The 13,920-nt window shown below is 29.9% G+C and overlaps 2 protein-coding genes across 7 annotated transcripts; both read right to left on the bottom strand.

Annotated features, from left to right (window-relative positions):
* LOC113857787 (E3 ubiquitin-protein ligase MBR2) lies at positions 1–11,745 on the bottom strand. Of its 4 annotated transcripts, XM_027489985.1 has the most exons (7): positions 11,627–11,745; positions 5,379–5,406; positions 1,713–3,441; positions 1,294–1,344; positions 774–872; positions 549–692; positions 317–448 (listed from the first exon to the last, which is right to left on the bottom strand). In XM_027489985.1, exons 3-7 carry the CDS (start codon positions 3,420–3,422, stop codon positions 317–319), a joined length of 2,136 nt encoding a protein of 711 aa, XP_027345786.1. In that variant the 5' UTR covers positions 3,423–3,441; positions 5,379–5,406; positions 11,627–11,745. The 4 variants fall into 4 exon arrangements, with proteins under 4 accessions (XP_027345785.1, XP_027345784.1, XP_027345786.1 ...); XM_027489984.1 differs by lacking the exon at positions 11,627–11,745 and having other exon boundaries at positions 1–448; positions 5,379–5,611; XM_027489983.1 differs by lacking the exons at positions 5,379–5,406; positions 11,627–11,745 and adding an exon at positions 3,631–4,131 and having other exon boundaries at positions 39–448.
* On the bottom strand, positions 7,117–11,837 carry LOC113857788 (prefoldin subunit 6). Of its 3 annotated transcripts, none has more exons than XM_027489988.1 (6): positions 10,976–11,235; positions 10,831–10,901; positions 10,592–10,716; positions 9,375–9,435; positions 8,256–8,339; positions 7,117–7,130 (listed from the first exon to the last, which is right to left on the bottom strand). In XM_027489988.1, the coding sequence occupies exons 1-5, from the start codon at positions 11,049–11,051 to the stop codon at positions 8,283–8,285; spliced, it is 390 nt and encodes a 129-aa protein (XP_027345789.1). In that variant the 5' UTR covers positions 11,052–11,235; the 3' UTR covers positions 7,117–7,130; positions 8,256–8,282. The 3 variants fall into 3 exon arrangements, with proteins under 3 accessions (XP_027345789.1, XP_027345790.1, XP_027345788.1); XM_027489989.1 differs by lacking the exon at positions 7,117–7,130 and adding an exon at positions 11,601–11,837 and having other exon boundaries at positions 8,116–8,339; positions 10,976–11,069; XM_027489987.1 differs by lacking the exon at positions 7,117–7,130 and having other exon boundaries at positions 8,116–8,339.
* Between the last annotated feature and the right edge of the window lie 2,083 nt (positions 11,838–13,920).

The following is a 13,920-nucleotide window of genomic DNA, read 5'->3' as shown; positions in this document are numbered from 1 at the left end:
CCAAGGTAATCTATATAATCCTTTCAGCATCCACCAACCTTAAGTTTATAATGAAATTCAATAATATTCAAGTGCTTATAACTATCATAAACGACATGTAATTGTCCATTACGACAGTATAAATGAAACTCTATTATAGCTCACCCACCAATGTTTCTTGTTTAATTTTTTTTATTTTTTTTTGTTGGGTATGTTTTTGTTCCCAATCTTAACAAATAAGAGGACTTGTCCCTCTTAAGGGAGAAAAAGTTCATAAAGTAAATTATAGATAGAGCCAGCTAAAGATCAAACTGACAGAAGATAGAGGTTCTCTCTATCATGTAGCTAAGGCCGTTGTTTTGCAAATGGGGCACAGGTTTTTCTGCAATAACCACTGCTTGATGCATTCACTGTGGAACTCATGCCCACAATCTAGTGAACCAACATTCTCTCCATCAGCATATTCCTCCTACAGTCAAAGGAAAACAATAAAATTACAGAAAGTATGAAAGCAAACAAGTTAGATGCGCCATATTACTTCTCATGTCCCTTACATCCATTATTCATACCTGACATATACAGCAAGGTTCAAGATCTGTAGAAGACTCAGTCATGACAGACATGAAAAGTCGCTGTTTCATCAACTTAACAATCGTGTCCTCACTCAATCCAGTGCTCACGTCTCCAATTCGCTCCTCCAATGCCAACAATTCCTGCAATCCAAGTTGAAGTCAGAATAATTAACACAGAGCAACGTTGCTAAAGGCTGCAAATACCATATATCCCCTTTTTACCTCATAAGACATGTTGTCAACATCAAGCCGCATTTCTCTGTGCCTGTCATGCATTTCAGCCATGCCATGATATAGGAATGGGTCGAAGAGCATATAATCCTGACATATTGACAATTGTAAAAGGAAAAACTCTAAATAAGTTAGCATTTTCAATAGTCCAGAGTATCTATCAAGCCAACAGGCTTGTGCTTACTTCTTCTGCAAATATTTATTTTGCAGCTTATGTATATGCATAAACTAACATGCCAATTTGAATAGAATTGTGAAAATAAGGTAAATTTTATATAAAAAAATGCAAACACACTAACACAGAAGATATAACCAGCATTTGTGGTTACATTATCCCTTCAACTCCACTCAATAAGAGGGTTCCAGTGGTGATAAGTACTAAAACCTAACATGAATTCATTCTTAGATGAGTTTGTCTCTACGACGAAAGAGAAATAGAAACATTGAAACTCCATCAACATCAAGTGTGATCAACCAATGATAATAAATCCTCCAACACTAAAGATCGAACCTCAGCTCGTAAGTTCTCACCCCTCCGCATTGCAATCAAGACTTGGCGAATCTGGCACATGGAACAATCAGATAATTAGTTCAGGTAGAATGATGTACCAAATTTAGCTGATTTGTCAATAAGATTTCACTTTTTCAAGATGCTTGTTAGTTGGCTGCTACAAATAGCTATTCTGAAGAAAAGTAAACTGAAAAGTTATGAAAAGATGAGGCAGTACAAGAAATTAGATGAGCATCAAGACCATAATTATTGTCAGACAATGATATGAATCCATGAAAAATTATGTTATTCATTTGCACACATATCTTATCTTTGAAATTATAAATACTAGCTTTATGGATTATAGTTTGTTACGAAATACAGCCTTCAAATAATAGTGTAACATATTTCATAAAAAGAAAAACAAATAGAAATGATACCTCAGATATTAGCCGGCGTCTCCCCTCATTGTCAAAGGTTAATGCTCGCAGTGAATGGGGAGCAGAGAGAACATCACCACCCCTTCTTTCCATCAACAATGCTGTTCTTAGATATGGTTGATTGCTGCTAGAACCTTGGGTAAATGAAGGAGGGCCAGAAGGAGACGGGGTAGAATGACCATTATGAACACCAGATGCAGAGCTAATTGATGGAAAAAAGGACCAAGGACTGAACTCCGACACTCTCTGCAGATTTTCTGTGGGCACTTCATGATTAAATATCCAGCTAGGATTAGGTGATGAGTGGACATTGGAACTAGATCCAATCCAGGACGTTGGAGGTACACCTCCAGAATTGTTCACAATACCAGAAGATGTATGCCATGCTGTAGGTTCATGTCCTGAAGATTCAGGTAAATTCATGGGGTGCTCAGTATTATCTCTTGGAAAGATTCTTAAATTAAAATCCTCCCGTACAGCTCTTTCTCCAGAATTATAAGAAGTTGAAGATCTGGCCCCTCTTTGATTAGTAGGTCTGTTCCAAGGAAAAGGATGCATGCGCAAGGCAGGGGACGGGTTCAGAGCACCACCAGAATTAGCAGCTGTTACTCCAGCTGTTAACCTCAACTCCAAAGAATCATTAAATGAGTTAGAGCCAGGTATCTGATGCAGAGAAGAATGATTATGATGCCTAGCACTCCCTGCCGATGGTAAATTGAGAGGTACAGATTCCTGACGCTGAATTTGGGTCATTCTTCTATCAAAGTTTCTTAGAGGCCTTTCCACATTTTCTGCAACACTAATCAAAGGAAATGCATTGGAAGGTTCTTGTCTCACTTCATTTATTGTGTTCTGCTGTAATGGAGCAGCAGTAACTGGAATATCCTCTGAAGGTGTAGAATCACTTAAGCTAGTAGAAGCATTAAGATCAACAGGATCAGTAGGCCAGCAATCATTTTCAGATTGCACAAGAGAGCTTGAGCTGCCTCCAGTACTGAGTTGCCTAGAACTACCTTCAAGGGCCTTCCTCTTGCAAGAAGGACCCCAATTAACTAAGGAACTTGAACTCGCACAATCACCCCAAGCCATGTATCCAGAGCTTTCAGATGAAGTTCCTATATGAGTACAAGAAGCACTGACAAATGATGTCTTCTCTTTATCTGATCCACTAGTATTGTTGTCATTAACACTACCACCAGCTTCTTTTCCCTTCCCACGATCAGCAGCATTAGCAATGTGCCCCGTATTCAGACTAATATTCTGGTTTATATGATTGGAACTGGAACCTTGCAGAAAGGAAGGGTGACTTCGAGATTGATTCCCATGTAGATTAGAAACAGGAAAGATTGCATTATTTGGTTCAAATTGCCTTTCTTCAGATCTGAGACCATCCTCAGTAGCAGCACTATATGAAGAAGACAGTCCATGTTCTGATTTTAGACCATCATCATTGACTTGGTTAATCATATTTAGTCTAGAACTAGGTTCACCAGGATTCCAGCCACTGAAACTCTGAACATTAGGACCAGTACCACGTAAACATGCGGCATCACCAGAAGACCCCCTATAATCTGACAGCCTAAAATCTACTGCATTTTGCACATGATTCAAGGAAGACTGATGATTCATATCAGTGCCACTAGAATTAGGCCCTTGCATCATACTAACAATTGCTGGGAAGGATCCAACAGTCCTCCTTTGACCTTGCATCAGAATCAAGCTGTCCCACCTAAATTTATCGACAGAAAACACAGATTAGATTCCCAAATCTCAAGCTACAAGTAAGCTGAGCAAGGAGTCGTGTAACTTGCAGATGACACCTTTGGCCATAAACTAGATGTATAAAATGAGTTGACACAGACAAAAGTAGAATTAAGCTATTTACTGAGTACAATAAAAGAAGGTGAGATATACAAACATTAGAGATCATAAAAAACTTTGCCAAAAAGCCTAAAACTTTTGGAGTAACACTTGAATCATATAGTACTGGCCCAAAAAGCTCATGTGTTTCTCTTGAACCAACAATGTCTTATCTTATTTGTTGCTAAGAAGCACATGCATCCTCAACAGGAGATTTAGACTTAGCAGAAATTAGAAAAGAAAGAAAATAAACTTTTTACAAGCTGTCACTAAGAAAACCTATTACTCTAATATTATGCTGATTACTGAATATTTTCATGAATTTCATAGGACAAAACTTATCATAGGTACTTTTGGCACTATTCTCCAATAAAAATTGGTGTTTCAACCCTGTACCAGCCTTCAATGTCATCCTTTATGGCAATGGTTAGCAGAAGTAAAATTATTTTTATGATTGGAGAACAACACCAAAAGCACCTATGGTACTGCACCTAAGTTTTGTCTAATTTCATGCTCCACATACTAATCATGACAACTGTAATAGACTAACAGTTTCACAAGCTGATGCATGCATGCCTCGTTTTCCACCACAATGAGGAGAAAAAAAGGGGGGAAATCCCCAACCTGACAACTATTTGATTCTTGATACACTAAGTTAAATAAGATGTGATATGTGTAGCCACATTGTTGTGAAACTTTTGGTAGAGGCAGAAGAAAAATGTCAATATGCTTTGGGGGTTATGTAGAAGGTACAAGAACATGGGGAGGGGGGAAAGGTGGCCTTGTGTAGGATTGAAACCCCATGATTAACATCACACCACAACCAAGTCTTAACGATTCAGGCCACCTGGTTGACAAGTTCAGTGACAGTTTTGACAACCGATACTCTTAATGCAACAACATTAGCAAGAGCTTGAAAGTCTGCTCATATCACGCATTTTTCAAAACATCAACTGCTCCAAATGTTTAAGCTGTTAAGAATTGGCCACAAGTCGCTTTAATTTGTGCTGAAATTTTCAATGTAATTACAAACATTGTGATGAATCAGTTTGGTAAAAGTTCAAGAGGCTTTGACACAATGTCAAGAACAAACTACCGTATAAGCTAAAGCAGTTAGAAGTAGTTTGGCGAATGGTGTCTCTTAAAGCATTTAGATGTGCAAAGATGTCTGTCTCAATGCAAAGCTTTTACTTTCCCGTCATTTCTCATCCATAGCAAAGAGGGCAATGATGCAACACCCAATGTCTGCATCCTATGGCACCAAAGCTAAGACACTACATGAGCTTGACAGTAATCAGGATTAAAAAAAAAAAAAAAAAGGGAAACAAGATCAACCATGTCATCAAAAGGGTGAAACTTCACAATTGCAAACCCTACATTCCCAGGATGCAATAATGCCCAACTCAGCTGGGAAATAAGAATAAGCCAAATCGAAACTACGAGAATTGAAATGAAAATTAAAATTATAAGAAATCGAATCGATTAAATATTCCAAAAGGGTAGGGTTGAAAAAAAAATTATTTTTAGAAAAAGGCAGAAAGATAAAGAAGCGAAATTCAAGATTAAAAAAAAAAAAAAAAACCTAATTGGTCAACGCGATCCTCCAACCCAGAAAATGGAAAAAAGAGATGCAAGAACTTGCTAACGGAAAAACCCAAATTCATACACACATCTTTCAAAACCCTAAAAAAAGGGGATTTTTAAAATCATAATCATCGCGAGCATAAGCATTAGCGAATAAAATTGAGGATGAGATTAAAAGGGGAAACAAGGAATTAAAGAGTTTAGAAATGGAGAAATTATTACCAGAAGGGGATCCCTGGATTCGAATGGGAGGGTTTGATTGGGAAACGTTAGTTCTGACGACGACGACAACGATGATTCTTCCTCTTTCAATTTTTATTTTTTTTATTTTTCCATTTGGTTATTAAACTATTATTATTGAACAGAAGGAGGCAATGAGAAGACGACAAAGGAAGAGAAAGAAAAGAGAGAGAGAGAGAGAGAGAGAGAGAGGGATTAAAGGGACAGAGTAGCACATAGCACAGTAATCCATAATCTCTAATTTAAGACTTTGAGAGAGAGAGAGAGAGAGAGAGAGAGAGTGGGGACCTTTTGTTTGCCTTTGGGTTCGGGTCTCAGACTATGGGTCTCCGACACGTAGGTCGCATGCCAGATGCTGCCACGTTGGTTCCATTCCTCATAAATTTCTTAATTCAGATTACTCTCTCTAATCTTATTTATTATAAAATGATATTTCGTGACAAAGGAACTATGCATGCATCTTTCTTAAGGACCGATATCAATCCATTACAAGTGAAATCTCGTGAGTATATGGCTATGGAGATTCAGATATACTCTCTTACAAATTGCCACCATTTTTGTTTTAGTATCTTCAATCATTTGTGTCCCCTGTCCGTATGGGCTTCTAATTCTACTTCTTGCGTCATTCAAATTAATATATATATATATAAGCTTCTTACGTTTTAAGCTTTATTTGTTTGTTGTTATTGTTTCTTTAGAAATTATTATAGTTTTAAAAATTTATTTTTTTAATCTTTGAGAATTTAAAAATAATAATTTTCTGAAGATATTCAGTTGTAAAAATTTAAAATGTTTAAAAAATGAACTTTTAAAAATACTAATTCCTTTTTTAAATATAGAGGTAGATGTATTAACATCATAAATTAAAATTAGAAACTTGAAATGCAAGCTTAATCAAATTAATAGTTAAATTGATTAATTTTGATAAAAAATTATTAAATAATGTAATTGTCTAAATTTAATATTTTGTATTTCTGTATGATGAATTATCATTTGAGTTTTATTTTTATTCTAAATATTTTTATATTATTAATTAGTAATTTAGGTACAAGTTTAAAAATAATTATTGTAAAAATTAATATTTGTTTTAAAAATGTGATAATTTATAATTAATTAATGGTATTAAAAAATGTATATTGTTAATATAATTAATTAATTTTTTTTAATATTTCAATTTATTTAAGAATCTAGCACTTTTTAATATAAATACATTAATGTTATTTTTCTGTTTTTTTTTTCTTTTATCAAATTTATTAAACAAAATAAAAGATCATTAATAGAGTGAAAAATTAATATAATTAAATAAATTTAATTTCTTTAAAATTAAAAGCATTTAATGATTTTTAATTTTTATTCAAAGTTTTGAAGTGATAATTATTTTAAATTGAAAGAAGTAATATTCTTTAAGACTAACTGCTCAATTTAATGATGCTTTATTATAATTTTGCATCAATGAAATAGATTAAAAAAAAAGCCTTAGGTGCAAAATTCCATTATGCCCCGGAAGAAGTTATAACTCGATATGACGATATGGGAGTATGATGCAATTACACCTTAATTTTGTTGGTACTTTCTTTCCAAAAACCACGATTCCTTTACAAACAGATTTAATTTTTGTAACTAATTCACCATTCGTCACATAAAGATAATTGACAAATTTAGCAGATAATGAATATAAAAGTTTGCAAAATTGAATATATTTAAAATATTTTATAAAATTCAATTTTAAATTAACTAATAAATATAAAAAGATAAAATTTAATTATATATCTATAATTTAAAATTTAGTAATTTATATTTTTTAAATAATTGTCACTTAATGTATTTAAATTTATTTTAAATTTTTATTATCTTAAAATTTGGTAATAATTATTTAAGTTTATTATTTTTAAAAATTCTATTAAAAAAATAATAAACTTAAATAACTATTATCTAATTTTGATGACTTTATATTATAAATAAATGTGTAACAAAAGTAAGGGAGAGTGAAATGAGCTAATGAATTTAATTTATATATATATATATATATATATATATATTAAATATAATTAAATTTATTTAGATAAATTTTGTAATTTAAATTTTGAATAGATCTTAATTTAATTATTTTAGTATGACAAAGATTTTGATATTATTTAGTATATAAGTTATAACTTGAGGCGTAGATATTATTTTAATGTAATTATTATTTTGTAGAAAAGTTAAAAGATGGACCTACAATTCTTAAAAAACAATAAGAAACTGAATTCAAACCGTTTAGAGTTAGAATTTGGACCTAAATTGAAAGAGAATGAGACAAATATAGATTCTAAATATCATGCAATATTTGAGTTATATTTTAGCCTACAAATATTCAATTAGACTCATTCTAGTGACATTTGAAAGTTAACATCCATAGATTTAATTAATCTTCATACTGCAAAGCTAAATAGATGCAAAATATCTCATTTTCATCCCTAACTTTAATATTTTTGAACAATAAAGCCCCTCATCATCTTTTGTTTTTTTTTGCCTTCTTCCACAGTGCCTTTTTTCTTTATCTGGCAACAGCTATAATAGACTATTAAGTGTAGGAATGATGAAATTAACATTTCCAACAATTTAAATTACTAAGTTGATCTAGTCTTTATTGTACTTGACTTGATTGGATAATTTCAAGTAAAAAAAAAAATTGTTTCGACTACAACTAGAGCGAAGAAAGCATGTAGATATATAGAGAGAGATTAAAGCCAACTGTCATACTTTAATACCCCAAACGATTTCCAGGAGCACGTAGCTAAAGAGTAAACTTCAGTCCAAAACAAAGAGGCACAACGAAAAATGCACATCCAACCTTAGCACAACTAAATTACAAGTTACCACGCTTAAACAATATGCTTGGGAAGACTATGCCTTGCCTTTTCCAGCCTGAAGAGATTGAATCTTTTGTTGCAATTTTAGTATCTGCGACATCACAAAAGAAATAGACTAGATTTATCATTTATAGGTTCCATGTAGCTCAATCGATACTTCAACAAGGCATGCAAGTGGACACATACAAATTCAAAGCGAATATAAAACATAACATTATTCTCTGTTCCCAATAACAAGCTAAGATCTTATCAACCAAAATAATTCACTCGCATACGTTATATGGATTTAATTTTTCGAGGAGGGTCTACATGTATTTTGCTAGAGGCCTATATGACCTCTAGGATCCACCAAATATAATTTTGTAATTCTTTTCCAGGAGCTCTTTACACGAAAAATTGTATCCAGCCTTGAAACTTAATACAATTAATTTCAATATTTTTCAAGAATGCTTTTTCATGAATCATAGCAGCATTAACATGTCATACAATCAATCAATTTTTTATTTATTCCTCAAAACCATATAAAAATGAATATTTTTCAAAATGAAAAGAAATTTTGAAATTTGGATATTGAAATGTGGCTTATCTTGAACTCTGTTTACGAAAAAAGAGGTAAGGAAAGTTATTTCCCATGTTTTAGTTGAGGGAAGGATGGGAGAGGGTAACATAATATTTTACGAGTCCCATCACAAAACAAACCCAATTTGGAGGTGAAGGGGAACCTGGGTAAGTTTTTATTTTATTCCTTTTATTAATTAAATTATTAAAATATTTAATAATATAAAAAATTTAAAAATTTTAAATACTTTAAGAAAAATATTGTAATAAAGACATAAAAAAATTTATGATTATTTTTAATATAATTTAATCATTTCTTTTCACTATTATTTTTACTCATCTAAGTAAGTAGTAACATCTTTTGTATTATTATTTTCTTCTCTCTCGTTTCAACACATCCAATATCAATTGATTTTACACTCTATTTCATATTTCTCTCCCTATTTCTCTCTTCTTTGTTTCAGCTCTCATCCAAACGGAGCCTTAATAAAAAAAACAGATGCAATGAAAAAATACATATACAAGCTGAAACCATATCAAAAAACCTAAGCAGAGAAAAGTTACAAACCGTATCTCTCTTGCTATTTTGCTTCTCTTCCAAATCTTGAACAGTGGCATCAAGACGCTTCCTGACACAGACCACATACACTTGTGATGGTTATAATAAAATTTAAAAAATGTTGAACATACCAAAGAGATGACAAGATCACAAATGAGAGGAAGGAGGGGGCAAAGAGAACAAATGTTGGTAGCATTTGTTCTGTCCATGTCATAAAGATTTGGGCCTAGTTGACTGCCTAACACAACCCTACTCTTTTATTTGGATTTGGGACCAACTATGTGAAGTGTTGTAATGAAGCATGAAATAGGAAGAGTGATCAAACTCTACATAATTTGCACCTAGATCTTCCAAGAAGATTATATGCTATCTCATGCAGAATTTGTTTGGCATAGCGCTGAATTCAGATATTGAAATATGCTCTAAAAATTCTAGTTGAAGCTATGAAGTATGAAGCAATCAAGATATACATTTGAAATGAAATAACACAAGAAAGTTTTAAGAAAAATATGATCTACATGTGTCAAGTCAAAGCAAATTAGGATGTAGGGATTGCAGATTCACTAGCAGGCAACAAAGATTTTGCATTCAAAATATCATGTAAGAATTATTACATTTCGAAAGTTACAAAATGAATTTTCAAAATCAAATGGATAACATATAACAACAAGCTATTCCAAACCAGTTTATTGTCAACGTCAAAGGAGACAAAACCAATATCAAATCAACCAGCATTATATGGAACATGGAGAAATTAAATGCTATATTAGCAATACTATAAAGAAGGATGAAGGTGAGCTTTGGCACAAAAGTAAGGTTGTTGCCTTCAAACCAGGTGGTCACAGATTCTAGTCACAGGAACAACTTCACCACATGTAATACAGAGTGCATCTGACTCTTACTAGGTAACAACTGAAAACAAAAGTCACTTCATCCTCTATCAGAAGAAATTAAAAAAATGTAGTAAGAAACTCTTCATCAGACCCAGGATGGACAGGTCGCACATAGTTTCTAAGTAAAAGTGTTAACTAGTAACTCTTTGCCACATGAATAACTTACTCATTTTTTATCTAACAATTCTCTCGAAAGACATATCAGTGGAGTATGGTAGCAACAGAATTTAACTAAATGATTAAACAATGCCAAGATAAATTTAAATTTGAAAGCACATTTAAGAAACCTCAATACCTCGGAAAATTAAAAAATAATAAATAAATAAAACTTACAATTCGGCAGAGATATATTCGATTCTCTTGCGGACATTTGCATTGGCCTCAGCCAAATCTTGCTTAACAAGAACTGGGCCAATTAACTTGTAAACATTTGCACCTTCTTTCAATAAATCAAGTTCCTTATTAAAAAAAAGGACCCAAAAGATGGACATTAAGTAACAAGGGAAAAAAGTAGGATTTTACATCCATAACAGAAAAAGGGTACCTTAAGATTCATAACAGAAAAAGGGTACCTTAAGAACAAGCTCGTTCTCGCCAAGCTGGACTGTGTACTTCTTTCTGACTTGATGATTCTTCGCAATTTCTGAAAAAAGAAATAGGTGATCCGCTGAAGGAATTAGGAAGGTGTAAATGAATAAGGGGTAATAGTAAGCTTGCCCTTTTGAAGCTTGCTCAAATCGTTGGCTTTGCTCTCCAATTCACGTTGATGATCTCTGAGGATGGACGAACTCATTGTGCCCTTTGCTTTCAGCTGCAACACGGAAAGGCGAAAACAGGGTACTTTTTTCTTTGGTTAAAGGATTATTGATTAAAAAAAAGTCCAAACATACCTTCAAAATAAAAAAAGATGCTAAAAATTTCAAAAACATTACAACAGTGGCACTCATACAATATGATAATACTAGGCAAATCTTAAAAATCACGAGATTGAAATGAAAATTAAAATTATAAGAAATCGAATCGATTAAATATTCCAAAAGGGTAGGATTGAAAAAAAAAATTATTTAGACAAAGGCAGAAAGATAAAGAAGCGAAATTCAAGATAAAAAAAAAAACCCTAATTGGTCGACGCTATCCTCCAACCCAGAAAACGGAAAAAAGAGATGCAAGAACTTGCCAACGGAAAAACCCAAATTCATACACACATCTTTCAAAACCCTAAAAAAAGGGGGATTTTTTAAATCATAATCATCGCGAGCATAAGCATTACCGAAGAAAATTGAGGATGAGATTAAAAGGGGAAACAAGGAATTAAAGAGTTTAGAAATGGAGAAATTATTACCAGAAGGGGATTCCTGGATTCGAATGGGAGGGTTTGATTGGGAAGCGTTAGTTCTGACGACGATGACAACGATGATTCTTCCTCGTTCAATTTTTATTTTTTTATTTTTCCTTTTGTTATTAAACTATTATTATTGAACAGAAGAGGCCATGAGAAGACGACAAAGGAAGAGAAAGAAAAGAGAGAGAGAGATAGAGAGGGACTCAACGTACGGAGTAGCACATAGCACACTTAGATGGGAACAGATCAAGCTTGACCTAGTTCTTTTAATAAATAAATAAAGTTTAGGTCTTTTCAAAATCTATTTAAATAAATAAATTAAATTTAAATTATTTATAAAATTTGTTAAATTTGTTTATATATATATATATATAATTTAAAAATAAAACTGTTAAAATATATATAATAATAAAATTATTTAATAATATATTTTTTATTTATAATTATATTAAATAAAAATTATATTCAAAGTTAAAAATATTTATATATGATTATATTTTTTTAAAAATAAATTTATTTAATAATAAATTATTATATTTGTTATATTTAAATAAATTAAAAAATAGTTATTTTTTTAACAGGAACAAGATGTAATAAAAAATAAAAGAAATAAAATTTACAACTAAAATAATAATATTATATTAATATATTTTTATATTCTTAATTTATTATTATTAATATTTAATTATTATATTAATATATTATGTTTAATTTTTTTTTATAATAAATAAAAATTATTTTAATATAAATTATATTTTATTCGAAACTAAAATTTATAAAAAAAATAAAAAATAAAATAAAAAATTTAATATACAATATATATAATAAGATCATATATTAAATAATATAATTTTAAATAAATTATATATAATAATATTTTTTTTTTGTAATTTACTAGTTTTATTTTTATTGGTATAAAGTTTTTGAATAAAGTACTTATAAAAAATTTATATACCAAATTCACAGTTCACAGCCACACACCTAAATATAAATATGTCAAATTTTAAAAATTATTTTTAATAAATTTGACATTTATATAAATATATTTTTTATAAAAAAAATATAATTATTAATATACATTTAAAATTTAATATTTAATAAATATTTACATAAATAAAAAATTATATTATTATTTAATTTATCAATTTGTATATAATATGTAAATATATGTTTTAATGTATTATATCAATAATATTTTTAATAATACATTGATGTTATAGTGTAATTAATTTTACGTATATTTATTATTTAAAATAAAAAATTAATAAAATTAAATATTTTATAATTATTTTTTTATTTGACAGTTATTATTATTGTCATATATACATACATATATATATATATATATATATATATATATATATATATTTTGTATTGAGTTTATATTTTTATATTAAGCTTTATCACATATTTTTTTATTAAATAAAAGTTTAGAAATATAAGTTATTTTAATTTGAATATAAATTTTATTAATTCTTATTATGCTCATATGTTATTTTTCTGTATCTCTGAATTTTATAATGTAAATATTTTTTATATATAATTTTTAAAATGAGGATATTTATTTACTTTTCTTAAATATAATAATTTTTTTTTAACTGACTCAACAAAATTTGTGAGTGTTATTTTTTGTTACTGTGATTTTATTTATTAAATATAAGATGTCTTTATACAAACAAAATATAATTATCATAAAAAAAATAATTAATCTTTAATGCTTTAAAAATTTTGTAAAATTAAATTAAAAATATAAAAATTTTATAATATGAAAATATTTATAGGTAATACTCAAATAATATTTTAAAAATTATTTATAAAATTATATAAAAAAATTGTTATAATTATTTAATAATTATCAATAATACTGATAAAAATTTAAAAATATGTAAACTAATTTGATAATAAAATAATTATATTTTTATTAATATTAAGATTTTTTTTTTGTAACAGTCTTCAGACTAGGTTAGACCACCTATATAAGTCAGGTCAAGCTAGAAATAAAGCCTTTAATAAATAACAGGTCAGACTTAGTCATAATAATTATGTTACAGGCCTAGCTTGTTCAAAATAAAGCTTGACCTGACCTGTTTTCATCTCTAAACATAATAATTCATAATCTTTAAACCCTAAACCTTAAATCTTTAATTTAAGACTTTGAGAGAGAGAGAGAGTAGGAACCTCTTGTTTGCCTTTGGTTCAGGTCTCCGACGGTGGGTCTCCAACACGTAGGTTGCATTAATGATGAGCATAGATTAAATTTTTAAAAAATTAATCTAAATCTATTTAAAATCTAATTATATGAATTGGAGTATAAATTAAT

This window comes from Abrus precatorius, unplaced genomic scaffold, assembly GCF_003935025.1.
Source record: "Abrus precatorius isolate BTA unplaced genomic scaffold, Abrus_2018 Scaffold2, whole genome shotgun sequence".
Taxonomy (NCBI): Eukaryota; Viridiplantae; Streptophyta; class Magnoliopsida; order Fabales; family Fabaceae; genus Abrus; species Abrus precatorius.
This window is presented reverse-complemented; position numbering and strand designations above follow the sequence as displayed.